At 49.5% G+C, this 26,677-nt stretch overlaps 1 protein-coding gene across 1 annotated transcript in view; it reads right to left on the bottom strand.

The window, feature by feature from the left end:
* Positions 1-26,233, bottom strand: part of DOCK5 (dedicator of cytokinesis 5) — a 187,269-nt gene extending 161,036 nt beyond the window's left edge. Inside the window, exon 1 of the mRNA XM_075910678.2 lies at positions 25,744-26,233. Coding sequence (XP_075766793.1) covers positions 25,744-25,786 — 43 coding nt within the window. The 5' untranslated portion in view covers positions 25,787-26,233. The remainder of the gene's footprint in view (positions 1-25,743) is intronic.
* Positions 26,234-26,677: the final 444 nt, after the last annotated feature.

The raw sequence follows: 26,677 nt of genomic DNA, 5'->3' as shown, positions 1-26,677 counted from the left end.
GCACTGACCACATGGCCAGAGTTGGCATTTGATGGAGTGTGCTTGGTATGCTGTCGGTTGCCAAGATGTAGCCAAAAATACAGTGGGTTCATTTAAAAAAAGAAGGAATTGCCCAAGGAGCCCATTCTTAATAGGGACAAAGCCTTTTTGATGTTTGGAGGAAACTCTTCTGAAATTGCCCAGACATTTATGACTGGGGGGAAAAAAACAGATAAACATACTTAAGGCCCCAATTCAACAAAGTAATTCAGCATGTGCTTAACTTTCAACAAGTATTTCCATTGACTTGAACTGGACTACTCGCCCACTTAACTCACTCTGCACAACTGCCACCATTAAGTTTCAGAGTTAACAAACCACTGATCTAAAAGGAGATAACTTACACGTCTCTCAGATGTACCTTTCAAATTGGCTATAGACTCAGGAAACCACTTCATATTTATCACATTTAGAAGGTTTTCTTCACAATTTCAAGGACCAAAACTACAACAGATTCCAGATTTTAAAGCAAGTAGTGATTCTCTGCCACATTTAACATCTGTGGCATCAGGGAATACGCCTCATCTTACATAGGAGCATCTCTTCAGAAAGCAAGAACTCAGGACCAGCTCCAGAACCCAGTGATGTTAGTGGAACCTTTTCCATTGATTTAAATGACCGAGAATCACACCCTCTGAACCAGGCAGCTGAGTGGACTCAAAACCGATTGTGCAGGAAAAAGTAATATGGTCTCCATCGGTCCAGGTCTAAAATATTCACACTTGTCATCTTTCCTCTCAATTCTACATTCCTCTTCCGAAGGAGGAATGTAAATGAGCCCGATTGAAAATGCAAATGAAGAATGGATTTACAAATCTCACACTTCATTTGCATAATTGCATGACAGCGCTTTTTCGAAAAAGGGTCTTTTGAAAAAGAAAGCGCAGTCTAGACAGGGTTCTTTAAAAAAACAAATCCTTTTTCGAAAGAATCAGTACTCCTGAAAAAATGAGGTGTATGGGTTCTTTCGAAAAAGATTGTGGTTTCTTTTCTGAAAAACACTTTTTCGAAAAAGCGTTCTCACGCGATTATGCAAATGAAGCGCGAGATTTGTAAATCTGCGCTTCATTTGCATTTTCAGTCAGGCTCATTTACATTCCTCTTTTGGAAGAGGAATGTAATTTAGACATAGCCCAAGAGTCTTCTGTTATTATTTATTTGTTATACGGTGGCATGTTGACACCTGATCTCAGACTAGGGCCCATCAGTGCCAGGCGCTGTACAAAAAAAATGAACAAAAAGGCAGCTCCTACCTATGCTACACTGGCTTCCTGAAAACAATGGGTCAGACTAGGGACGTGAATAGTTACTGAGCCCTGCGGGGCCCACCGCGGTCAGAGGCTGCGCCGACCGGCCAGCCGGAGCAGCCCTTGTCCACATAACGTTTAACCAGTTAACCAATAACATGGGATTTTACATCCCTAGGTCAGACTTTGATCTCACGTATACTAATATTAATCCGGAGGGACGCCACTGACTTTGCTGGATTCAACATATTTACTTTGTGCAGAGCCCGGGCCACGAGGTGTAATCCTGGTATTAATGGACGCTTGTAAGCCCATGTAGCCTGCACTAGGTTACGCGAGATGCATGAACACAGTCACCGTGTGTACAGTTCGCGCTGTGATCCAAGCAGAGAGAATTCTTCAAATCCTGATTCTGCCACCAAACACATGTTTTCAGCAGCTCCCGGGCCTTTCGGGACAAAAGAGCTTTATAATCACAGCCCCTTTCCCTCCCCCCTCGCAACTGCACCACAGGAACAGAGAGCCAAGCGAATCCGTTGTAAGGGAACAGCCAAGAAAACAAATCCCCAAGTACAGGCAGACGGTAGTTACTGTAACTGCACTTACACTGGACAAAACCCTGGCCCCCACTGGAATTCCCGTCGACTGCAATGGAGCCAGAATTTCACCCACTAACGACAGAGTTGAAACATTTCATAGACCATTAAGGTTTGTGATTATTCTAGTCTGCATAACTCATGCCAGAGAGTTTCACCCAGTAATTACAACTCTCCCCCACCCCCAACGACAAGCTTGCTGTGGGGTTTACATTTTTGCATGAATAACGTTCATAATAACGACTTGGGTTTTTTCTTCTTGAATTCTATCTTGTGGATCATAATGAAGCACAAGAGTCAGATCACCTTAGCTGCAAGCCCGTGTGTTTTATTCTACTTCTATGTACAATGTCAACATAATTACAGGTCTTCATCAGGGCCTCCAATTCCTTTTCTCCACATGGGCACTCAGCTCATGCGTGGAGTAACAGGGTGGGCTAAGCCACAAGGGAAATACCCAGGGGCCTGGTCTATACTTAAAGGCTTTGCTGGCGCAGCAACGCAGACCAGGAGTATGAAAACAAAATTACACTCCTCAGGGTATGTCTACAGAGTTTTGTCGGAAAAAAAGCCATTTCTCCTACAAAACTTGAGGAACGTCCACATTGCAATTGCATTCTTCCGCAAGAAAATCGAAAGAACAGAGGGGTTTTTCTGGCATTGGTAATCTTCATTCTACCAGGAAAAAGCCTTTTTGCGAAAGAGCTCTTTCAGAAAAAGGCGTGCGTGGACAGGGAACGGGGGTTCTTTCGGAAGAAGAGGAAAAAGGAAAAAGCTATGTTGCCCTGGTGGCCACTCCGTTAATAGTAATCACAGCTTACATACGAGAAAGCATCCATTCAGTGTGGACACACACTTTTGAAAAAGCAGATCCCTTTTTCGATGCACTTTTGCAGGGTGGACGCTCTCTTTCGGAAGAAGTTTTTTCGGAAGATCTCTTCCAAAAAAAGCCTGTACTCTAGACATAGCCTCAGCTACGCAGTGAGGCCGGCAAACAGCCCAAAGCGCACACAGTGACAGCACCAGAGAAGTACTTTTGGTGGCTGTATGTTATTTTGTTTGGGAGAGGTATATGTGGAACGCCTGGCTCAAGTTTCTTCTTTCGTGCGGCTTGGGTAGGTAGCAACAACCACAAATGTAGGTCTAGGTTTGATTGACACTGCTAGGGTTGCCAGGTGTCCGGTTTTGAACCGGAGAATCCAGTATTTGAGCTTTATGTTCGGGAAACAGAGAAAATATAAATGAGAAAATATAACTGTCCGGTATTTTCTAAATAAGATGTAATGTAGATTGTGATGTAATGTCAAGTGTGTCCGGTATTTCTGTTGAAACCATCTGGTAACCCTAGACACCGCATTGCCATAGCAGTGAAGCGGTGATTTTCCTACAGGCCCGACTGAAGGGGACACTGGTATGATGTGCCTGCTGATCACAATCGCATACAGATGTTTGCCTCACTTTCCATTTAAAGAGGGTTTGTCCACCTCTCCCAGGAGACGTCTTCAGGCAACTCAACCTGCACCAGTCTAACTGATGTAAATCAATGCCTAGTATTTCCTTGGAAGGGTAAATGACAAGCTGCTTGTTTTGACCGGTTGACACCCTCCAAGCAAGTTATTGTGCAGGGTTGTGGGACTTTAATTGTGTCTTTGGCCAGTTCTGCAAATCATCGTGCAAAGTTTGCATTGATGTGGTTAAGAACGTGAGAGTTGGCTGCCTATCTCCCATTGGTGCTTCTAAAAAGCTCCCGCTAACTAGCTAACACTCTCAAATTAAAAATAGCAACCATCAAGGTAGCCACTCAATAAATGCGAGATGGAGATATAGAAAAGAGGAAGTCACTTGGCCTAAGTCACAGAGTAAGTTAGCGGCACAACAGGAAAGACAATTCAAAAACCTGGAGAGCAGACGCTTGTCAGTTTCCAAGAGGACTAAATCAATTGACAATATTTCTATCTATTTTTAAGGGCAGCTGATCTGGAGGGCTTCACAGAGTCAGTACCAGCATTACTTCAGTTACCTTTTCACTTGATGTGAAGGATCTTCCAAAGGCTTCATTGGCAGTGGTACCTATTCTGGTATGACACACCCTGCTTATGACTAGCAATGGAAATCATGGAAACCATTTATTTGTGGATGAAGTTCCAGAGAAATCTGAAGAGGTTCAAAAAGGACAAATGCAGAGTCCTGCACTTGGGACAGAAGAATCCCAAGCATTGTTACAGGCTGGGGACTGACTGGCTAAGCAGCAGTTCTACAGAAAGGACCGGGGATTACAGTGGATGAGAAGCTGGATATGAGTCAACAGGATGCCTTTGTCGCCAAGGAGGCTGATGGCATATTAGGGGACATTAGCAGGAGTATTGCCAGTAGATCCAGAGAAGTGATTATTCCCCTTTTTTTTTTTGCACTGGTAAGGCCACATCTGGAGTATTGGGTCCAATTCTGGGCCCCCTATTATAGAAAGGATGTAGATTCATTAGAGAGAGTCCAGCAGAGGGCAACAAAAATGATTAGGAGGCTGAAGCACATGACTTATGAGAAGCTGAGGGATTTGAGCTTATTTAGTCTACAGAAGAGCGAGGGGTGATTTGATAGCAGCCTTCGACTCCTGAAGGGGTTTTCCAAAGAGGATGGAGAGAGGCTGTTCTCAGTGGTGGCAGATGGCAGAACGAGGAACAGTGATCTTAAGTTGCAGTGGGAGAGATCTAGGTTGGATATTAGGAAAAACTATTTCCCTAAGAGGCTGGTGAAGCACTGGGATGGGTTCCCTAGGGAGGGGGTGGAATCTCCATCCCTAGAGGTTTTTAAGTCCCGGCTTGACAAAGCCCTGGCTGGGATGATTTAGTTGGGGTTGGTCCTGCTTTGGGCAGGCTGGACTCGATGACTCCTGGGGTCTCTTCCAGCCCTATATTCTATGCTTCCATGAGAAGCCAATTAACGGAACATGGTGAGACATCCCTTGGAGCTAACCCTACGCTGGCACGCTTACTCCTTCCATCTATGCTTCCATGAGAAGAGGAAAAAGCCAGATCTTGTAAAATTACTAGAAGCTCTGGGGGTTTGAAGAGACCTGTTCCATAACTGGGGTTCTTCCAGATGTGTTACCCATGTGCATCCTAGTTTGGGGATGCATGCTTACCACATGCACAGGTGCCACAAGTTTTAGCAGTATCCATATGGGAGCAATTCTGGAGACCATAGAGTGGTGCCTACATGAGTCGCTATACAGGGCACTGCATGCTCCCCTCAACTTCAGTTCCTTCTTGCCAAAAACTCCAACAGTGGGGAAGGAGAGCTGGCTGTAGAATGGACCATCCGCCTCTTGCCCCCCACCCAACAGATACAGAGGCAGCAAGGGGGATGCACATGTAGTTGTTAGGATTAACCAATAAGCCCTATCTTATCGGTTAATCTTGTTAATGACTACACGTTAACGTCCCTAGTCAAAGCCGATCAATTCTCGCCGCCGGCCGATCCCCAGTCAATGCCGGGGTGAAATGGGCTGGTGGATTTCAGCTGGCATCTGCCTCACCATCGATGCCCTTCTGGAAGTCTCAGCAGGAAAAAAAAAAGGAGGGAAACGGGTCGACAAAACCAAAGTCTCCTTTTCACTCCTAGTCCTCAAGAGCAAGGTTGAGACCCACTGGAAGGATGGCGGAGAGCAGAAGCCACTGCAGGCCTGTTCTGAGGATGCACAAAGGATTTCAGACCCAAATTCGCAGCTCCAAGTTCACAAAAGAATCCCCAGGTCACGTGCATGTTTTATTCGGGCAGCTGCTTCCTCTCGTCCCTCACAGAACGAACCGCCTTGCAAACAGGGCACCCGATCTGTCTGTTCCCAGAGAGACAGGTGTTTTACAGAAGGGATTAGGCTATTGTGTTTGCAAGGTGCTTTCCCCCTCATGCCCTGCAGGGCCGCTTCACCTCTTTGAAATCTGAGCAGCAACATCCAACTTGAAAGGTATTAACCACTCAAAAATATGTTAAATCCTAGTGATTTGCTTTAGCTCAGGCCTTCTAATCCACAGCATGATCTCTTTTCCGCCGCCGCAAAAGCACGGAAATCGGCAGGAGTTTTGCCAGTGTCTTTGATGGATTCCAAATCTAGCTTCCAGTCAGTTTCTCTACCGAGCTTGTCGCTGTCCACACTCTTATGGACAGTGCCCACAGTCATGCCCATGCGGAACATCAGTTTTAAAAGTTACCATGGAACTATTTTCTCCGAATGATGGCCAGGGAGGGGGAGGATCCTGAGGTTCCTAATGAGTTAATCCTTGATCTTTTAACACCTGGACAAAGTGGAAGCACACCTCCCCCAATCAGCATGACAGATGTCATAGCCACAATGCACAAATGCAAACATTGGCACAAGGTGCAAACAATGAAGAGATTAGGTAGCATCATCCTCACTGGGTAACGGTTAGGGATTCAAGCGACTAATCAACTAGTTGACTAGTCTCTCTCCCCCCCCACTTGCTGCCTCTATCAGAAAGAGGCAGCGGGAGGGTGGAAGAGGAGGGGATGCTGGGGGGAGCCAGCTTAAAAGCCAGTTCCCCCCAGGCTCCAGGAGCACAGTGGCAGTTCCGCCTTTGAAATGTACAAGAGTCCCTACTGGGCTGTTGTGCATTTCAAAGCAGAAGTACCGCATGGAGCCTGGGACTCCGAGTCCCTCGCTGGCGCCAGGCTCCATGCCTTCTTTCGATCTTTGAAATGCCCAACAGCCCAGCGGGATCTTGCTACATTTCAAAGAGGAAGCGCCCTTATCGACCAACCGAATAGTCAGTGGAAATTCCGACTAGTCGATTAGTTGATTAATCCAATTTTAGCATCCCTACTAATGGTTAACCAGTTCTCGGACAGCTGCTCTCTGCCCACGGCAGATCACAGAGGGGGGCTGCTCCAGTCCTGCACGGCTGGGGGCCGGGGGCCAGCAGAGCCAACCCCAATGCAGGGCAGGTAGCAGGAGCTCTGCGGGCTGATGGGCTAGAGCAGGGGTCTCCAAACTTTTCAGCCCGAGGGCCGCATTAACTATCAAACAGCAGTTCGGGGGCCGACTACACACTTGAGGTCCAAATAAAAAACAATCAAAACATGGATGTTGTTTTTAATTATTTATTTAATATTATTTTATTCAGTTATTATTTAATAACACATTCATACACTACACATGAACACCTGTATTAGTGTGAATGGTGAAATTGTTTCCTGGATGCCAAAATAGCAGACATTTCTGGCTTTAGATTTGTTGTCCCTAACATCAACAGTGACCTGAGATTATCATCGGACAAGTTTGTTCTCAAATTGTTCTTCACGTATTTCATTCTTGAAAATGTTTGTTCACACAGGTATGTTGTTCTAAAGATTGAAAGGTACCTTGATGCAAAAGTTTTGACATTAGGAAAGTCTTCCTTGGGCAAAAACTGGTAAAAACCCACCAGTCCTATTTTGAACTTGTCCCTAAGGAGGTCATTTGCTTGCAACTCAATGACTTCCAGCTGCAGTTCATCTGGGCAACTGGCCACATCTGCTTCAAATGGTAATTTTTTTTCCATAGACAAAAAGGTCTCCACGGGCCGGATGAGAGGGCCTCGCGGGCCGCATCCGGCCCGCGGGCCGTAGTTTGGAGACCTCTGGGCTAGAGCCATGAGATCCTGCTAGTCAGATCCCGCTAGTTAAACGTTAGCCGATTAACTGGAATTTTACATCCTTAGATTTAGGTGCTACCACCTTAGGACCTGACTCTCATTTACAAGTGAGGTTGCTTTACAGCACTCTGGTAAATCACAGTCACACTCATTTTGAGATTCTGTGTGTCAGCCTGAGTAGGGTAAAGCAGGTTTAGTATAAATCAGAATTAGGTCCCTTATATTTAAACCATCCCAACCGAAGGTAAACACTCTTTCAGAACAAGCTATTTGTACCGTGTAGCAAAAGAGAAACAGGAAGCACGGAATTTTAAAACTACCACTATATTATTGTTACAGAAGAAGTAAAGCTCTAAGCCAAAAGTTTTCAGTTCGTGGAAGCCTTATCTGTTTTATCTGAACAATTTGTTCCAGCTTTTTGCACAAAGTTAGCACTTTCCCTTCCAGATTGGGATCGGTTTTCTGCACATGAATGCTTCCTGAGATTAGAAAATAAAAAAGGACAGAAATAAAGAATCACATCCCATGTACTCCATGGAAGAATTGGATTACATCTTTAAAAATTTTGAGTGAGTTCTTGGACATCTAAAACCGTAAGGGTACATCTACACTGCAATGCTATTTCGGGATACCGGAGTATCCCAAAATAGCTATCCCGCATCTTTAGAGCAAGCCTGTTATTTCAGGCTCACTATTCTGATGTCCCTGTTCGCTTATTTCATCAGTGCTATTCCGAAATGTCCCTTAGCTTCATTCAATGAGGAGATTTCAAAAGAGCATCGAACTAAGATAAGCAATTTGTGTAGCTCAAACTGCGTATCTTATTTTGAGTTACGGTGCAGCGTAGACGCACCGTAGCTCAAACTGCGTATCTTATTTTGAGTTACGGTGCAACGTAGACGCACCGTAAGAGATCACTGAAGTAAACTTTTTTTTAAAGTACTTAATCTTAAATGTGTGCAAATCTGCTCTCTCAATACAGCATGGGTATGTCTAGACTACATGGCTCCGTTGACGGAGCCATGTAAAGTAGTTTACTCAGCATAGTCAAAGAAGCAGGGATTTAAATAATCCCCGCTTCATTAAAATAAAAATGGCTGCCGTGATGTGCCGACGATCAGCTGATCCGACACAGTCTAGACGTGGCGCGGTTGACAAAAGAAGCTCCAGTATGCCTCATCAACCGTGCCGCATCTAGACTGCCACACTGTGTCAGATCAGCTGATTGTCAGCACAGCACAGCAGCCATTTTTATTTTAATGAAGTGGGGATTATTTAAATCTCTGCTTCTTTGACTATGCCGAGTAAACTACTTCACATGGCTCCGTCGATGGAGCCATGTAGTTTAGATGCACCCTATGTGTCATATCAGGAAGATACTTTTATCATTTACATTGGAAGTGTACATTTCATTTGGGACGGATCCAAACTAAAGCTGTGACTTTGACCATCTTCAGTCTTTGAAGCAGACCAAGAACTGATTGCCTAGAAATTTATCAGAACAAGCTATTTGTACCGTGTAGCAAAAGAAAAAACAGGAAGCACTGAATTTTAAAAGTATTTATCTTCTTTAATTTTTAGGTTTCCCAGCAAAGGCACAGAAACCATTAAAATATTTTTTGCATTTCAGCCATAAATTAAAAGCAGTGGGCCTAAAAATGCAGTCTTTGTTCTGTCAGCAAAGGAAGAAACGTGCTTATGGTTTTGGACCAAGTCAGTTATAAATTTTGTTAAGACTGTAACTTAATGTGTTTGCTTAAAAAGGATATTTTAACTAACAGCAACATCAGATGAAACACTTGGGCAATAAGGGGATGGCTCCCAAATAAAAAATTCTTTGCTAGGATTACGACCTACAAAGATCATATGTGGAACTGGCTTAAACTTTTGCAATTTTGAAAATGAGGTCCCATTTTGAAATTAGAAAAATAATGGATTACATTTTCCCATCCTCCCCCCACCCATGGTAACCTATTACAGACCCATGGAAGGGCTAGACTATTCCAGACGGTGTTTATCTAACCTGCTTATAAAAATCTTCAATGATAGAGATTCCACTACCTCTCTAGGCAAGTTATTCCAATATTAATCACCCTGACAGGAAGTTTTTCCTTCGGTCTAATCTAAAACATTCCTTGCTGCAATTTAAGCCCATTGCTTCTTATCTTAAAGAGGTTAAAGAGATCTTTTTTTCTCCATTCTTGTAACAATCTTTTATGTATTTGCAAACTTTTATCATGTACCTCCTTGGTCTGTTTCCTTCAGACTAAACAAACCCAAATTTTTCAATCTTTCCTCACAGGTCAGGTCTCCGGACCTTTAATCGTTGTGTTATTCATCTTTGGACTTTCTCCAATTTGTCCACACCTTTACTGAAATGCAGGGCCCAGAACTGGACACAATGCTCCAGGTAACGCTTAATGAGTACGGAGTACAATGAAACATTCACTTCTTGTGTTTTTCTTACAACACTCCTGCTAATACATCTGTGTTCTTGTGCGGCCACTCAAAAGAAATTCACAGGCTGCTCAGCTGATTAGCAAAGCACCCACAGCTAGGTTTTGTGTTCTGTGGGTGGTACACATTCACACATACCTTAGTGCACACAAAATTATTCCACACATGGATGGAAAAGATTAGAGGGAACATTGCTTATGTTAATAAGGATAGTGACACATGGAGACATCATGCTTCTTTTTATAAACAGTCAATGATCTGTTATCTATTTCAACAAATTTCAGCAAAAGCAGAACTACCTACTTAATTCTGCTTTTGCTGAGGACCATGCAGAAATGAACTCAACGGGAAAAGAAATTAAAAAGCCTGACCCAGCCCATGTGCTTAATATAGATTTCAAAACACATCATAAAAAAACTAAATCATACAGAGGAGAGGGCGGATTTGCCCCCACATTCTCACAGGGGGTGGGGGGACCATTTTTGGGACAGAGGCGGCTGAGCCACAGAAAAAAATCAGTCAGGGGCTGCGCACAAGAAAGAAGAAGAAAAAATTAAACTCTCACTGACTTGGCCTCCAACTGAGGAGAAAGACACTCCCCACTCTCCCCTTGCACACCAGAGTCTCGGTGGGGCCTGGCTAGTAGATTTTGGGTACTCCAGCCCCAGGGCAGCTGCAGCAGACTCCCCAATGTTGGAGGGTAGCCCTGAGCCACAGGGGCCGGCTAGGCAAGCTGGGATCCACATCCAGCCCCCAGGTCTTAGCTTCCCTACCTCTGCCTTTGACCTAACTACTGTTTTGTTACTTGAGAAATAACAGTGGTGTAGCCGGAAGGGCCCACTTGTGCAGGCTAGGGATGTTACATTTCAATTAATCAGCTAATCGAGTAGTCGATGGAATTTCCATCGACTAGGCGATGGGGGGGGGCACTTGCTATCCCAGCTGTGCCTCTGCCTTTTAAATGTAGTAAGCGTGACCGCAAGGCTCTTACTACATTTAAAAGGCAGAGGCACAGTAGTCAGGACCTAGAATTTTTGGGGATCTGCTTCGGTCCCCACTTGTGCCATTTCCCCCCGCTGCACCTTTGCCTCCCTGTGGAGACAGTGCTCGGGGGGGGGGGGGGGGGGAGACGGACTGACTCTTAAGCACCAGCTCCTGCTTCCCCCTCCCCCTTGCTGCCTCTGATACAGAGGCAGCAAGGGGGAAGGGGAGGAGCAACTAGTCGAGTAGTGACCGGACTACCCAATAAGCCTAGGTTTATCAGGTAGTTGACTAGTCACTTACATCCCTAGTGTGGGCCCTGATTTCAGGGGGGTGGGCAATGATGGAGGGTGGGGTTATGCCCCAGGATCCCAACCCCATTCTCTGGCTGCAGCGCCTGCGGGGGCCGGGTGAGCCACAGCCCACCCAGGAATATGCCCCTGAAACATAATACAGTAGAAGCTCAGAGTTATGAACTGACGGGTCAACCACACCCCTCACTTGGAATCAAAGTATGCAATCAAGAAGCAGCAGAGACCCCCAAAAAACCCCAACCCACTAGCAAATACAGTACTTGTTAAACATAACCTAAAGGGAAAGTCTAAAAAAGGATTCGACAAAGCGAGGAAACTGTTTCTTTGCTTCTTTCATTGAAGTGAAAATAATCAAGAGGAGCATTTTCTTCTGGATAGTAAAGGCTGAAAGCTGCATTAAGCCAATGTTCTACTGTAAGTGTCTGAAAGAGCCACAAATATTTTGTTCAAAGTTACGAAAATGTCCAAGGTACGAACAACCTCCATTCCCGAGGCATTCGTAACTCTGAGGATCTACAGTTTGTGAGAAACTGGGACCAAGAGATCTTGGATGAAGTTGCTTTGTGGCAGCTTCCACTGGTCGAACAGTGCAACTGCTTTACTCCTAGGCACAAATGCCTAGATCCGTGGTCCCCAACATTTGTACGCGCCTGCCAAGTGCTCAGGGCTGGCCTGGCCCCGGGCACATGGCGCACGGTGAGCGCCGGCCCCGGGAGTGCCGCGGATTGGCCGCCCGCGCTCTGGGTGCGGGGTGCTTGCAGGGGGCGCCAGCCCTGGTTGCGCGGCGCTTGGGGGGGGGGGGAAGAGCACCGGCCCCGGGCGCGCGGCTATGGGGGGGCCCCGCCCCCGGGCGCGCAAGTGTCCCCGCCCCCTGGCGCCCGACGGGCGAACGGCCACGCCCCGTGGCGCCCGGCAACCTCAAATGGTTGGGGACCACTGGCCTAGATAGTGATTCTCAGCCTTTTTGGAATCACACACCATCTTAGCATTTTTTTTCTATAAGTTCCCCCCACACACATACACTTACACACACTCACATTTGGCCCAGCCATCCAGCCTAGCACAGTGACCTTCTTCACCAAGTGAACTTTAACACAGGAATTATTGTAGAAAACCAAATTAACAGAAACATAGGTAGGGATAAAATTACTCCCGAGATAAAATTCTGCATCCAGCAGTGAAAAAGATCAGACCCTTTCTAATGTTCATTTAAAAGTCGTGTTTGTATTGCTGTCAGCGTGGCAACCAATCAGCACAATTTGGAATACAGTTGGAGGAAGGTGTGAAAATGTTTGCCTGGTTTCGCTGATACATGGTCACTTCATCAGGGACTTTTCTTTTCAAGAACTTTTACCAAACATAAAACATTTGGCTTTTTTTTTTAAGTATTATTATTTCAGTGAAGGCAGTTTTGATCTGGAATTACAACATCTGCCTGAGCATTGATTCCAACCCAAACACTGCAACAGCAGGCTGGCGTGCGAGAATCAAGAAGTGAAACTTACAATAGATCCATATTCAAAGTGAAGTAAATCAGCAGCACACAACGTAAACAGCATCATGAAAAACTAGCAAGTAATTTTCAAAAATTACTGAGCACTTGCTAGGGATGTTAAACTGTGTTCATTTAGGTAAATGTGTTACCACTGAAAATATCATTGGTTGCATGTTTACACGGGCTGTGGAGTGGTAGGCCAGGCCACTCCCCAGGCACCAGTGTACGCAAGGAGCTGGTATTTAAGCGTGTAACTGGGCCCAGATTCATCGGTTAACCGTGTGCACGTTTACACTTTCACATCTCTGCTTGACTCTCCAAATAAAGTCAAAGGTAGGTACTCAGCCACTCTGAAAATCAAGGCCCCAAGTATTAAAATTCTAGCAGTTATAATCTCAGTTATTAATAACAGGAAAGGCATTTAAACATTTTTAATTGCAACCCGACACTGCCCCTCGTACAATACTGAAGTCTAAACTGCTTAATACTCTTATCACACACAATGAAAGTCTGTCTCGAACCGAAACAATCAATTAAAAGGGATGACGGTACAGGTTTTGTCTTTCCCTTCGCTGCCACAATACGGGACAAGAATGCAGTAAGCCTCCACGAGCCAATGTTGCTACTAGCTGCAGAGAGAAAAACGGGCTCATTTGTTCGCTTGTAACAAGTTGAAGTCCATCGTTGGCTAAGCTTTTTCACAGTTTGCCAGGGTCACCCCAGGCAGATCAAAAATTAATTGGTTGTCAGAAACTGAATGCAAATTAACTGTGCATCAGACAGTGCTTCAAAGCTGTGTTTAGCCCTAGCTAATGGATGCAGGCATGGGGCTAAAACCTCTAGTACATGAAGAACTCTACTGCGATTATTTTTTTGCACTGGGGCAGTGCCAAATGACCTCGGTGCTAGACCACATCCCCACCACTGTAGATACAGCACAAACACCACAAACAAAAAGCCAGTCTCTGCCTCAAAGAACTTACAATCTAAATACAGTAAAAGCTCGGTTACCCGGCTTGCTGGGAGGTGGTGGTACGTTAAAAATTCTCGTTAATGAAGAGGGAGGGAATTTGGCAGGGGATGGGCACGGGAGGGGCTTTGGGGTGCCAGATGTGGGGAGCGCTCACTTTGGGCAACACCCTGAAAACGGAAACATAGGAAGAGGTGTGGCTAGGCAGCTCTGAGCACTGCCTCCGCCCACAAGCACCGCCCCCACAGCTCCCATTGGCCGGGAGCTGCAAAGCCAGTAGGCGGGACAGGGTGGGGGCAGCACACGGAGCCCCTGGGGCTATTCCTCCACCAAGGAGCAGCAGGGACTTGTCCCCACTTCCTGGGAGCCACGTGGAGCCAGGTAGGGAGTTGGCCGGCTCCGCACCAACCAGACTTCCAATGAAGATCAGAAATGCAGATGTATAGAGCGTTCCAGCTGGTAAAGTGCCAGATAACACAACTTTCACTAATAAAAGCATCGTACTAATAGTGTACAAGGGATATTTCGACTTACTGCCACGGCACATGCAACACACCCAATCAGGCCATGTCATCGGGACATGATCAGCTGGGGAGAGCTCGTTCTGGCGGCATAGTGGCTATAATTTGAGAGCTTTGGGGTCTGAGCTAATCTGAGCCTGGTGCTGATCACTAATCAACACAGCGTTTACCCCGAGGCCCGCACAATCTGTAACAGAAGTAACAATCTGGCCACCTTTAGGAGTGTGTCTAAACTACATGGCTCCGTCGACGGAGCCATGTAGATTTGTTTGTTCGGCAAAGGGAAATGAAGCCGCGATTTAAATAATCACGGCTTCATTTAAATTTAAATGGCTGCCCCGCTCTGTTTGTCGGCAGATCGGGGCAGTCTGGACGCTCCCCTGCTGACATGAAAGCCCTTTATCGACGTCCCCGGTAAACCTCATCCTATGAGGCATAATGGATGATAAAGGGCTTTCAGGTCAGCATGGGAGTGTCCAGACTAGCACACTGAGCCGACAAACAGCTGATCAGCTGTTTGTCGGCTCAGCGCGGCAGCCATTTAAATTTAAATGAAGCCGTGATTATTTAAATCGCGGCTTCATTTCCCTTTGCCGATCAGCCTAATCTACATGGCTCCACCGATGGAGCCATGTAATTTAGACACACCCTAGGAGACGGAAAGTGGTTTAGAAAAATAAAGGAGAGCACAGTAACCTTCTGGAAGGAAAGGCCCCCTCTCCATCAACAAGGCACCTTTGCCCTTAAAACTGCAGCTCAAGCAGCTAGGAGGAACAGCTAAAGCAGACTCTAGCAGCGAACACCACAAGAGAATGCAGAGCAAGGGTCCTGGTCCTCTCAGATGTTGGCTCCAAGGCTATAACTGAGATTTGAAAGGGGAGTGAAGGCCTTCAGCTCCCAGTGGATTGGTGCCTAATTCCCTTAGGCACCTTTGAAAATCCCAGCCTACTTGCCAAAATCAGCAACTGTTTCATGAGTGGAACCACCCTCGGAAATCAATTGCTCAATAGCCGCTCTGCAGAGCAGAGTTTGGAAAGTTTCCCCAATACTGGCTCCTCCCAGGACACAGCCCACTGTGCTGGGTCACACCCTGTGCCAACTCCTGTAACCAGGTGGATTTGATTTCCACAGACACAGTTTTCACCCAGCAGGTCAGTCTCTTGCCTCGCATATCTGTGCGGTGCCCCTCTATTGCAACTGCCTGCTTCCTGGCCTGGCCAGGCAGGAGGCATTTCGCTTCCCAGCCCCGCTCTTAACCTGTCCCTCTGCTCCTTGCTCCTGCTCCCTTCTTCTCAAAAAGGCAGTGCCTCAGAGGCCACCCAGATCCTCACACAGGGTTGCCAGGTGGCCGGTTTTCACCCGGGCTGTCCAGTATTTGGGTTCCCCGTCCAGTAAAAAGAAAGAAAAAATACCAGACATGTGAAATATGAAATATTTTCTGTTTCCCTCGGACAGAAGCCCAGCGGGGACAATTTTCCCCTGCCACGTCTGGCGGGGGCGGGGAACTGAGGAGTGTGGGACCATTTAAAGGTGCAGTATCTTTTTTTTTTTTTTTTGCTTAACAACTTTGGTCTGACCCTCTCCCCTCCCCCCCCCCCCCACTTTTTTTTCCTTTTTGGCTCAACAACTTTAGTTTCCCCCTTGCCTCCCCCCCAGAATTTTTTTCCTGGTGTTTTTTTTTTGGGGGGGGGGGGGATATTTTGATTTAAACCATCTGGCAACCCTATCCTCACATTGTCCCTCCTTCCTGTCAAAAAAAGCAGGATTCAGGGACCTCCTAACTGCCTTCCTCCCACCTCCCTTCCTGTGAAAAACAGCCACTCTAGGAACTCCCACCTTGAAAAGCATTAGCCATGCTGGGCTGCTCCATCCAGTCCTGTTAAACCAACAGCAGGACTTCAGTTGCTCCGCGCTGTTCTTCTTGGGTTCCCTGCTCTCGTCATCTGCCAACCCTAGGTACCCAAGCATGTGATTAGATCCCTGTAAATGTATCTACTGACGTCTGCATCCACATTTGCAGGGGCAGATACCCACAGATATAAAGAGATCAGCAAATTTGCAGGGTTCTAAACACAACATTTGAACCCACAAAAATCAGCCAGGGCTATCCACATTCACATCCGCAGATGCAGATGCCCACGGATATAAAGCAGATATCTGCAGATTTGCTGGGCTCTATGCAAGGTCTTTAAAAATCCATGGGAAAGAAGATGAGGGAAGCCTGCACATAGTCTTAGTTTTCTAATACCGTGCTGAGGGCTGCCTCCTTTAAAAAAAAAATCCTTCCCAGGATGCTAGCACACGAGCCTGCCCTTGTAACCATTAAACACAAATTTCATCCAAACAACGTCCTGCACAGACAGACTACTTCTGCATCGCCCTCCTTTGCCTACCCGCTATACAGTACATGGTCAGTTTCACTGCTGCTGTGTTAAAGGCAATGGGAAATTATACCTCTGCCATCCAGCAAAGAGGAGGCAGAGAAAATCCGTAAGTCAAAGAGCTTGCAAGAAAACATGGTTCAGATCACACGTTCCAGTAGAACAATTTACACAAAGTGTACATTTCAGAATGAGGACTGGGTAACAAGCAGTGTAGGATAGGGATGTTAAATACAGCTGAATCAATTAGTCGACGGATTTCCCATCGACTAGTTTATTAGTCGATAAGCAGGGGAGCCGCAGCAGGGTTAGCTCCCCGTCGGGGCAGCTATCCCTGCTGTGGCTCTGCCTTTTAAATGTAGGCTCTTAATACATTTAAAAAGCAGTCGCAGCATCTGGGATTGGACGTGAGTCAGGAATCAGCTGATTTCTGGCTTGCACCGGGTTCACACTACTCCCATGCCCCCTGCCGAGACAGTGCTGGGGGAACCGGCTTAAGCCAGCTCCCCCCAGCACCCGCTCCTGCTCCCCCTTGTTGCCTCTGTTGGAGGCAGCAAGGGTGGGGGGAGGGGAAGTGACTAGTCGAGGAACTTTTTTTAGGAGGAGTTTTTGCTTATCGGATAATCAACTAGTTCCTTACATCTAGTGTAGGAAGGGTTAATGTAGTTTCGGAACAAGCAGTCATGAAATTGATTATTTACGAAAACCTAGCAGCAAGCATGACAGGGCTTTATCATGCCCCTGTTACTGTCAGCAGGGCCGGCTTGAGCCATTCCTGCACCCTGAGCAGCGGGTGCACGACACATGCGCGGCTCTGCTTCCAGGCGCACGGCGCCCTTTACAGCTGCCATCAGGCGCCCTGGGCATCTGCCTGGCTAGTCCCCCCCTTAATCCGGCCCTAACCGTCAGAAGGGGTTGTGGGCTCTGCCTATGACCAACGGCAACAGGAGTAGGAGCAGACCCACAAAGAAAGCAACAGGCACTTCACATGAGCGGTTTCTCAATTTCATGCACATAAAAAATGACCCACTCCTTGTCTACACACAAACTTGCAGTGGTTTAGTTAAATGGGTGGAACCTCCTATGTTGCCACTTCAGGAATGACTCAGGCTTGTATACACTCAGAATTTGCATTGGTTAAACATAAATCAATTGAATGGAACTGGTGCTGATTGTGTATGTGGACTCTTACATCAGGTTGAAACTGATTATAGTGGTTTAGTTTGCATCTGTAAATTTGCAAGTGCAAGCAACACTGATTAAAGCAGGTCTAAATCAATGCAAGAGTCCACATGCAAAAACTGCACCAGATTAGTGAAACTGGTTAAAAAAAAAAATCACACAATTTGGTATCTCCATATCATTCTATATGCAAGCCAGGTTATTTTAGGTTGATCATAAATCTTTTTCTAATCGATTTCAGCTAAAGCAAAACAAATCTGGTTTAATCTGAAATAATAGTAATCACACCCATGTAATATTTTCCACCAAATTAACTAAATTGATTTAAAATTCACAATGTAAGTTAAATCAGTGCAACTCTATGTACAAATAAGCCCTCAGAATTTGATATTAGCGTCTAGACATTTAAATGATTAACCGATAAGTCTGAGCTTATAAATTCATCTAAAAAGCTACACACACTCCCCCCCCCCCCCTTGCTGCATCTGTATCAGAGGCTGCGGGAGGAGAGGAGAAAGAGACAGGAGCTGCCGAAGCCACCTCTCTCCCACCCCCCACACTGCTGCCTCTGTATCAGAAGCAGCAATGCAGGGTGGCAGATGGAAGCCGGTCTGTAAAGGGAACTGATTTTTAAACTGGCTCCTCTTGTGGATCGGCTCCTGTCTGCGGTCCCGGCTCCTCGCAGGGTGGGGCGGGTGGAGGAAACTTTGGGCACTCCTCCTGCCCCAGGCCAATCAGGACTTGGGGGGTGGGGAGCACGTGACAGCTCCTCCCACCCTGTGAGGAGTGCATGGCACTTCAAAGCGCTGTGTGGTCCTGCCAGGGCAGGAGGAAGTTTTGCGTGCTCCCCCACCCCCAGACCCTAGTCTGGGGGCAGGGGAGTGGCAGTAACAAAGGCCCTTTTGCCCACCTCGATCTAGACCACCAGTTAGATGTCTAACCTGCTCTTAAATATCTCCAGAGATGGAGATTCCACAGCCTCCCTAGGCAACTTATTCCAGTGTTTAACCACATGAGTAAAGGAACCTCAGTCTGGGTGTGTCTAGACTACATGCCTCCTTCGACGGAGGCATGTAGATTAGCCAGATCGGAAGAGGGAAATGAAGCCGCGATTAAAATAATCGCGGCTTCATTTAAATTTAAATGGCTGCCCCGATCTGCCGATCAGCTGTTTGTCGGCAGATCGGGAGAGTGTGGACGCGATGCCCCGACAAAGAAGCCTTTCTTCATCGACACAGGTAAGCCTCGTGAAACCAGGTTTACCTGTGTCGATGAAGAAAGGCTTCTTTGTCGGGGCATCGCGTCCAGACTCTCCCGATCTGCCGACAAACAGCTGATCGGCAGATCGGGGCAGCCATTTAAATTTAAATGAAGCCGCGATTATTTTAATCGCGGCTTCATTTCCCTCTTCCGATCTGGCTAATCTACATGCCTCCGTCGAAGGAGGCATGTAGTCTAGACACACCCTCTGATAACACCAGGGCTACGTCTACACTGGCCCCTTTTCCGGAAGGGGCATGTAAATTTCACGAGTCGTCGTAGGGAAATCCGCGGGGGATTTAAATATCCCCCGCGGCATTTAAATAAAAATGTCCGCCGCTTTTTTCCGGCTTTTAAAAAAGCCGGAAAAGAGCGTCTAGACTGGCCCCGATCCTCCGGAAAAAGTGCCCTTTTCCAGAGGCTCTTATTCCTACTTCAAGGTAGGAATAAGAGCCTCCGGAAAAGGGCACTTTTTCCGGAGGATCGGGGCCAGTCTAGACGCTCTTTTCCGGCTTTTTTAAAAGCCGGAAAAAAGCGGCGGACATTTTTATTTAAATGCCGCGGGGGATATTTAAATCCCCCGCGGATTTCCCTACGACGACTCGTGAAATTTACATGCCCCTTCCGGAAAAGGGGCCAGTGTAGACGTAGCCCAGGGGTAAATGTAGACAACATTTAGTGGTGTTAATAGATCAAAAGACAACTACAAGGAGCCAGAAGAGAAAGGAATAATGCCACTGAGTTCCTTGCCACCAATTAATCATTTTAAATCAATCAGACGATGAACACATCAAATGTAGAGTCAATTGCAACTCCTTTCCATGCAACTTTCAAACCAACTGATAGCACTGCATCTCCGCATAGCACACTTATTAAGACACACACTGAATACGAGGCACTCTTCTAAGGAGAGCCCGTGCAAGAGAAGCCAAGCCAAGCCCTTGGAAAAGACTGCCCACAACAGCACAGGAAACAAATCTTTGTGCACTGCAATTTGAAGAAATCCAAGGATCACAGCGGTTACTTTTGGGGAACGCGTCACAAGGCTGTTCAAAGTTGCAGAGTCCCCTCTGACATGCATTCAGTCGTCACTGCGGTCGTGTCAAAAGCAGAGACTATTTTCTATCAGTCATCATGTTTCCATTCTAGGCTCAAAAAAAAGGAAAGAAAAAACCCGACCACGCGCAACTTGGATCTGTTACTGTCTAGTAGCCTAAATGATATGACCTTGTGGTCTCCACTCAGTTCCTCGTCACAAAGGCCACCCTAATGAACACTCATAGGCCCGCTGGTTGGCAGGCTTGCCCACGGTACGATCCTCTCATTCAGAGAGGACTCCCAGGTTGGGATTCCCAGGGAGAGCATGTTGGTGAGGCAGCAGGGAGGAAGAGTTTAATGCCCCTTCGTTCACCTCTTCCATCGTGTGCAGTCCACAAGCATTAAAGGAAACATCTAAAAGCTTTTCCAAGGAAAGGCCCAGATTCAGCAAACGCTGGTGCACGTGCTGAGTTTTACTACCATGACACATCCCACTTAGGGATGTTAAATATCGGTTAATTGGATAGTTGATTAACCTCGTGAACTCTTATCGGTTACTCGACTATTCTACGGTCCCTGGGGGCGGGGCCAGCAGCCAGTGCACTCCGGCTCCACTCCCGAGGAGCCCCCTGCCACTCTGTGCTGCTGCCTCTGTATCAGAGGCAGCAGCGTGGGGTGCCAGGCAGGTGCTGGTCCACAAGGGGAGCCAGTTTAAAAGTCAGTTTAACATGTTCTGTAAGCGCAAGATTGGGGCCTTGGAATTAAACACTTGACGTGCACCTCTGTTGTATATTAGCCAGCCAGAAATGAAAGTGAGAACGAAAATGCCTTCATGCCAAGTATAATCATCAAACCTCCGCTTCATTAGAGTTACCCCCTGTATGAAATTAACTCTATTAACTGTGCGAGTGAAATTGACCAAAAAGGCAAAACGCAAGGGACTCCATGCCCAAGTAAAGAGGAAATAAGGATTCCTACCTTTAAAATACCCTGCACACCTACTTATTTTGCCCGTGTTGGAAAATCGGGGAAATGTACAAAACACGGGCTCCACTCTACCTACTCACAGGCTAGTTCCGCTCTAGGGAAATACAGACCAGCTGCAAATTACTAACCCCTGAAACATGAAAGAATGGTGTCTGAGTCACCTCCCACCGAAGGCTGTTCCTGGAGCGGAGTGCAGCTCTCCTAACACGCCTTGCTCAGGAGTGGGTCTGAACACAGTGTGTTCGAGTGAGGATTATTTTGTCAATTTCACATCCTTATGCAAGTTATACATTCTCAAGGCTGGCAGCTCTCAGAGAAACCCCGGGAGGGGTGGGGGGGGGGGTTCCACAGCCACCGGCTCCCACACCCCCAATGAAATATACCAACGTACGAGAGAGCCTGAGTTACTGCCAGCACAGAAAGAAACAAAGTTCAGGGTGTGCAGCGTCACCCGCCCTTAAAGCTACCAGGGGAGCAGCTAGATAAGTCCATGCTACATTTACTAACGCTTCATTAAGCCATAAAATGACACTTCGGCCCTGACCATGCAGCGGGCCAGCCCAGCAGTTACAAGGGCCCTTTTGAAGTCAACAGACGCCCTATCCTGTGCAATCCAGAGCAGGATCAGGGCCTTGATCTCTTTTCATGGCTGGGCGGAACGGTACCAAACAGCCTCACCAGAGCAGTCACTTTTCAACTACTAAATTTAAAAGCTTCCTCCACTTCAAAAAGTTTCCCAGGAGAAAAGAAGGGGTCGCCTTGTTAAAATAAGCTTTGAAGGCTGGTTTGTGTTATTAGTGGTTTCCTGCCTGATGCTCTTCTGTTTTCTGAAGGGTATTTTCTACACCGGCTCAAACAATTGTGGGTTTCAATTCATCAAGCTCTCCAAAAAGGGGAAGCCGGACAGCGAGTGCTATGTTTGCTCTAAGAGGTGGTAAATCAGCATTTCATGATTATTTTAAAATGCCGCCAGGCAGCTCCCACCTCAGTTTTGCAGCTTCTCTCTCCACTCCCACTTCCCTATGCCACTCGGTGAAGCTTCCTCTCCCGGAATCATTGCACAGACATACCCTCAGTCCTCCGTACCCCATTCCACTCCCTATAACCCATGGGGGCAAGGAAGCCAGACACTGCAGCACAGTCACTGTCGCTGTCTCCCCCTTCCTTCCCCATCTGGATGGCCTTCGGAGGCCGCCGTAGAGGCAGACTGGAGTGCCAACAAGCACCCCACAACCAGGGTCAGTTCTAAGGCAGGAGACACACTTGCAGTAGTGAATGAAAACCAAAGCAACACAGAACTACGCTGGGTCTCGATCCCCCCTTCCAACTCCAAGGTCTCGAAGCTAAATAAAGTCCCAAGGAATATCAGCAGCTGAAAGCTCCAGGCAAAGACCAAAGTGTGTGTGTGGGGGGGGGGGGGAGGGAGGAATCAAAGAGTAGCGCAAGGGAATCAAAATGCAGTCAGAAGAATTCAAAGGGGCAAGCTAGAAGGGGTGGGTGGCATGAAGTCAAAAGGTCATGAATGGGGATGGGAGAAGAAATTAAATAAGCAGGGTGGAGACAAATGAGAGAAAAATCAACGTGGGGTGAAGGGGGTGAGAGAAACTGCAGTAGGGCGGGGGAATCGCAGGTGCTGTGGGGCAGGAGCTACGCAAATAACGAATCAGAGGGGAGATGAATATTCGCTGGGACCACAGGCGGGGCTGCTGAGGGAGAAGGGAACACGGGTAGGGGTTTCAGAGAGCGCAGTGGTGAGGGGGTAGCTGCAGAGGGAGGTGCATAGTGAGAGAGCAAGGCATGTTGGGGTGGGGGAAGAGGTTGCATAGGTGCATACACAGAGATGGCTGGCGTAGCGTGTGAGGGGAAGCGCCCTGGGGGAGTAAAGCAGCAGTTCTCAAACTGTGGGTCAGGACCCACAAGTGAGTCACCACCAGTGTTTAGGGATGTAAGCTTATCAGATAGTTGACATACTAGTCCTTCTCCCCCCTTGCTGCTTCTATCTCAAAGAGGAAGCAAGGGAGCAGTGGAAGAGGAAGGGATACAAAGGGTGGGGGAGCCGGCTTAAAATCCAGTTCCCCCCAGCTCCGTGGGAGGGGGTAAGTGCGCAGCAGTGGCGTTCCACCTTTGAAATGTACAAGAGTCCCTGCTGGGGCTCTTGTACATTCCAAAGCGGAAGCGCCACCTGGAGTCTGGGGCCAGAGGGGGACTCAGAGAACCCTGGGGATCTTGTACATTTCAAAGGCGAAACACTGCAGGGCACTTCCGCCTTTGAAATATAGCAACAGCCCAGCCGGCTCTTGCTACATGTCAAAGCAAAAGCGCCTTTCTCGACTAATCGAATAGTCGATGAAAATTCCATCGACTCTTTGATTCGTCGATTAATCTAATTTTAACATCCCTACCAGTGTTCCCTGTAAGCTGAGTGCTTGGGCAACTGCTCAGGAGAGATTCAAGTGCCACCCAGCTGATTAGCAGAGCACCCACAGCTAGGTTTGTGTTTATACTGGTGGTGCACATAAGCATATACCTCAGTGCACATAGAAAAATTATTCTGCACATGGGTGAGGAAAAAATCCACACGTGGATGGAAAAGATTAGAGGGAAAATTGGTCACAGCCCCGTTTTAATGGGATTGCCAGGGCTCAGGCCTGCTGCCTGGGGTTGAAGCCTTTGCTCATTAACTTTGTCCCCCCTAGGCCAGGAGATGGGGTTCAGACTTTCTTCACAGAGTAACTGGGTGGTGGTACAATGAAGTCTGAGAGCCCGTGGAGTAGAGGCCATAGCAGAGTGCCTGGGGACGCAGCGGGTGGGATCAGAGGAGAGAGGGGGAGTTGCATGGGGGTGGAGTGGAACAGCAAGAGAGCGCATGCACTGGGGTAGGAGGGTGTACAGGGAAATCCAGGCAGCGGGAAGCAGACAGGGCAGGGCACTAGAGGAGCATTTGGGTTGGAGGGCTGTAGTGGGGCAGCTGGACAGTGTTTGGGTTGTAAGGTATTTGCAATAAGGCAAAGGGTGCAGGGGGAGTGTTGAGGATGGGGGGTTGCAGTAGGGCAGAGGGGAAGTGTCGAGGGTTGCGGGGGGTGGGGTGTTTAGGACTGGGGGCTATAGTGGGAGGGAGGGCGCTGCAGTGAGGGGAGTATACGGGGTGAAGAGTTGCAGAGAGAGGCGTCCAAGGAGAATGCCTGGGGAGAGTGTTCGGGATGGGGGCTGAAATAGGGTTTGCACTGGAGAAGGTGTTCGGGGGCTGCAGTGATCATTGCAGTGGGGGGGATATTTGGAAGGAGTTTGCAGTGAAGGCAAGGTGGGGGCTGCAATGGGCAGAGCGGCATGGGCAGACCGCAGAGTGCGGGGGAGCCCAGCCAAAGTGGGGTGCTGGGGGGGTGCAGTGGGGAGCCCGGGCAATGCAGGGGATGTTCGGGGGACGTGCAGTTGGGAGGGTGCAGTGGGAAGCCCAGGCAGTACAGCAGGGAACCCGGGAGTGTGAGGTGGGGGGCACGTGCAGCGGAAGGGTGTTGGGGGGGTGCAGTGTGGGGAGTTGGGGGTTCAGCAGGAGGGTGTTAGGGGGGTGCAGCAGGGAGCCTGGGCCATGTGGGATGTGGGGGTGCAGCGGGGAACCCCGGCCATGTGGGGTGGAGGGTACAGCAGGAGGGTGTTAGGGGGTGTGCAGTGTGGGGAGTTAGGGGGTGCAGCGGGGAGCCCTGGCCGTGTTGGGTGTGGGGGTGCAGCGGGAGGGAGTTGGAGGTGCAGCAGGAAGGGCTTGGGGGGTGAAGAGCAGCGGGGAGCCCGAGCTGTGCGGGGGGGGTGCAACGCAGGGAGTTGGGGTGCAGTGCGGAGAGCTGGGGGGTGCAGCGGGGAGCTCGGGCCGTAAGGAGGTTTGGGGGTGCAGCACGGGGAGTTGGGGGTGCAGCGGGAGGATGCAGCGCAGAGAGCTGAGGGGGTTCAGTGGGGAGCCTGGGCCGTGAGGGGGTGCAGCGCGGGGAGTTGGGGGGGTTCAGCGAGGAGCCCGGGCCGTGAGGAGGTTTGGGGGTGCAGCGCGGAGAGCTGGGGGTGCAGCGGGAGGATGCAGTGCAGGGAGCTGGGGGGGTTCAGTGGGGAGCCCGGGCAGTGCAGGGGGAGCAGTGCGGGGAGCTGGGGGGGTTCAGCGAGGAGCCCGGGCCGTGAGGAGGTTTGGGGGTGCAGCGCGGGGAGTTGGGGGTGCAGCGAGGAGCCCGGGCCGTGCAGGGGGTGCAGCGCGGGGAGTTGGGGGTGCAACGGGCGGGTGCAGTGCGGAGAGCCGGGGGGGGGGGGTGCAGCGCGGAGAGCCGGGGGGGGGGCAGCAGGGAGCCCGGGCCGTGAGGGGGTTTGGGGGTGCAGCGCGGGGAGTTGGGGGTGCAACGGGAGGATGCAGTGCGGGGAGACGGGGGGGCAGCGGGGAGCAGGGGGGGGTGCAGCAGGGAGCCCGGGCCGTGAGGGGATGTGGGGGTGCAGCGCGGGGAGTTGGGGGTGCAACGGGAGGATGCAGTGCGGGGAGCCGGGGGGGGTTCAGCGGGGGAGCAGGGGGGGGGGGGTGCAGCGGGGAGCCGGGGTGGGGGTGCAGCGGGGAGCCGGGGGGGCCGGGCGGTCTCCCGGCGGCGGGGCGCGCACTCACCGACCCCGTACTTCTCCCGCTTGGTGGGGATCCAGCGGGCCATGCTGGCGGCGGCGGCCGGGCGCTCCCCGGCGGAGGCTCAGCGCGGCAGGCGCTGCGCTGCCCCCGGCTCCCGGCGCGGCTGGGTCGGGCTGGGCGCCCCGGGCTGCTCCGCCATGTTCGGGGCCCCGCTGCGAACCCGCCGCTCGGCGACTCACTTCCCGGCGCCGGGCCCCTTCCCCGCCTCCCGCCCGGGAGGGATCACCTGCTGCGCCCGCCCCAGCGCCCGCAACGCGGCTCCCCGGGGCTCGGAGCGAGCGCCCCCTTCCCAGGGCACCTCCACCCAGCCCGGGCTCGGAGCTGCACCTCTGCCCCCGGCACCCTCCGCTCTGCGCCCCCTTCCCCGCCCCAGACTTGGGCAACTTCCCAGCCGGGCAGGGATTGGCTCCGGAGCAGCCCTGTTAACCCTCTGCCCCCCGCAGCCGGGAGCGAGTCCAGAGGCGGCGGCGGCTCCCGAAGCGTTCCCCCGCCTCGCTGCTTTGCCAGGGTTGACGTGCGGGGGGGAGGCGAGCCAAGCCGCAGCATGGGCTTGGGGAAAGCGGAGCCCGGTGCCAGACCCTCGCTTCACGCTCCCCGAAGCGAATCCGGGACAGGGGCAAGCGGGGTGGGGGAGGTTTCCAAACCCGAGCAGCGTGGCTGAGTTTGCATTGGGCTGGAATGACGAGTCCTGCCCTAAAACCGTTCCCAGGGCTGGGGAAACAAAGGCAAGAGCAGGAACAATCAAGGTGTCCGAACGGGCTCAAAACTCGTCTTGACTTCAGCTTGTGCGGGCTTGGGACCCTGGATGAGCCATTCAAAGGCACCTCCCCCCATTTATGTTTCCATTACCTGCAGGCCCTGCTCCTGCAAACTGATGGGTGCAGGTTTGAGGCTTATGCCCCCAAACCGGGTATCA

This window comes from Pelodiscus sinensis, chromosome 28 (assembly GCF_052426305.1).
Source record: "Pelodiscus sinensis isolate ZL-2025 chromosome 28, ASM5242630v1, whole genome shotgun sequence".
In the NCBI taxonomy this organism is placed as follows: domain Eukaryota; kingdom Metazoa; phylum Chordata; order Testudines; family Trionychidae; genus Pelodiscus; species Pelodiscus sinensis.
Note: the sequence above shows the minus strand (reverse complement) of the source record. Positions and strands in the feature narration are given on the sequence as shown.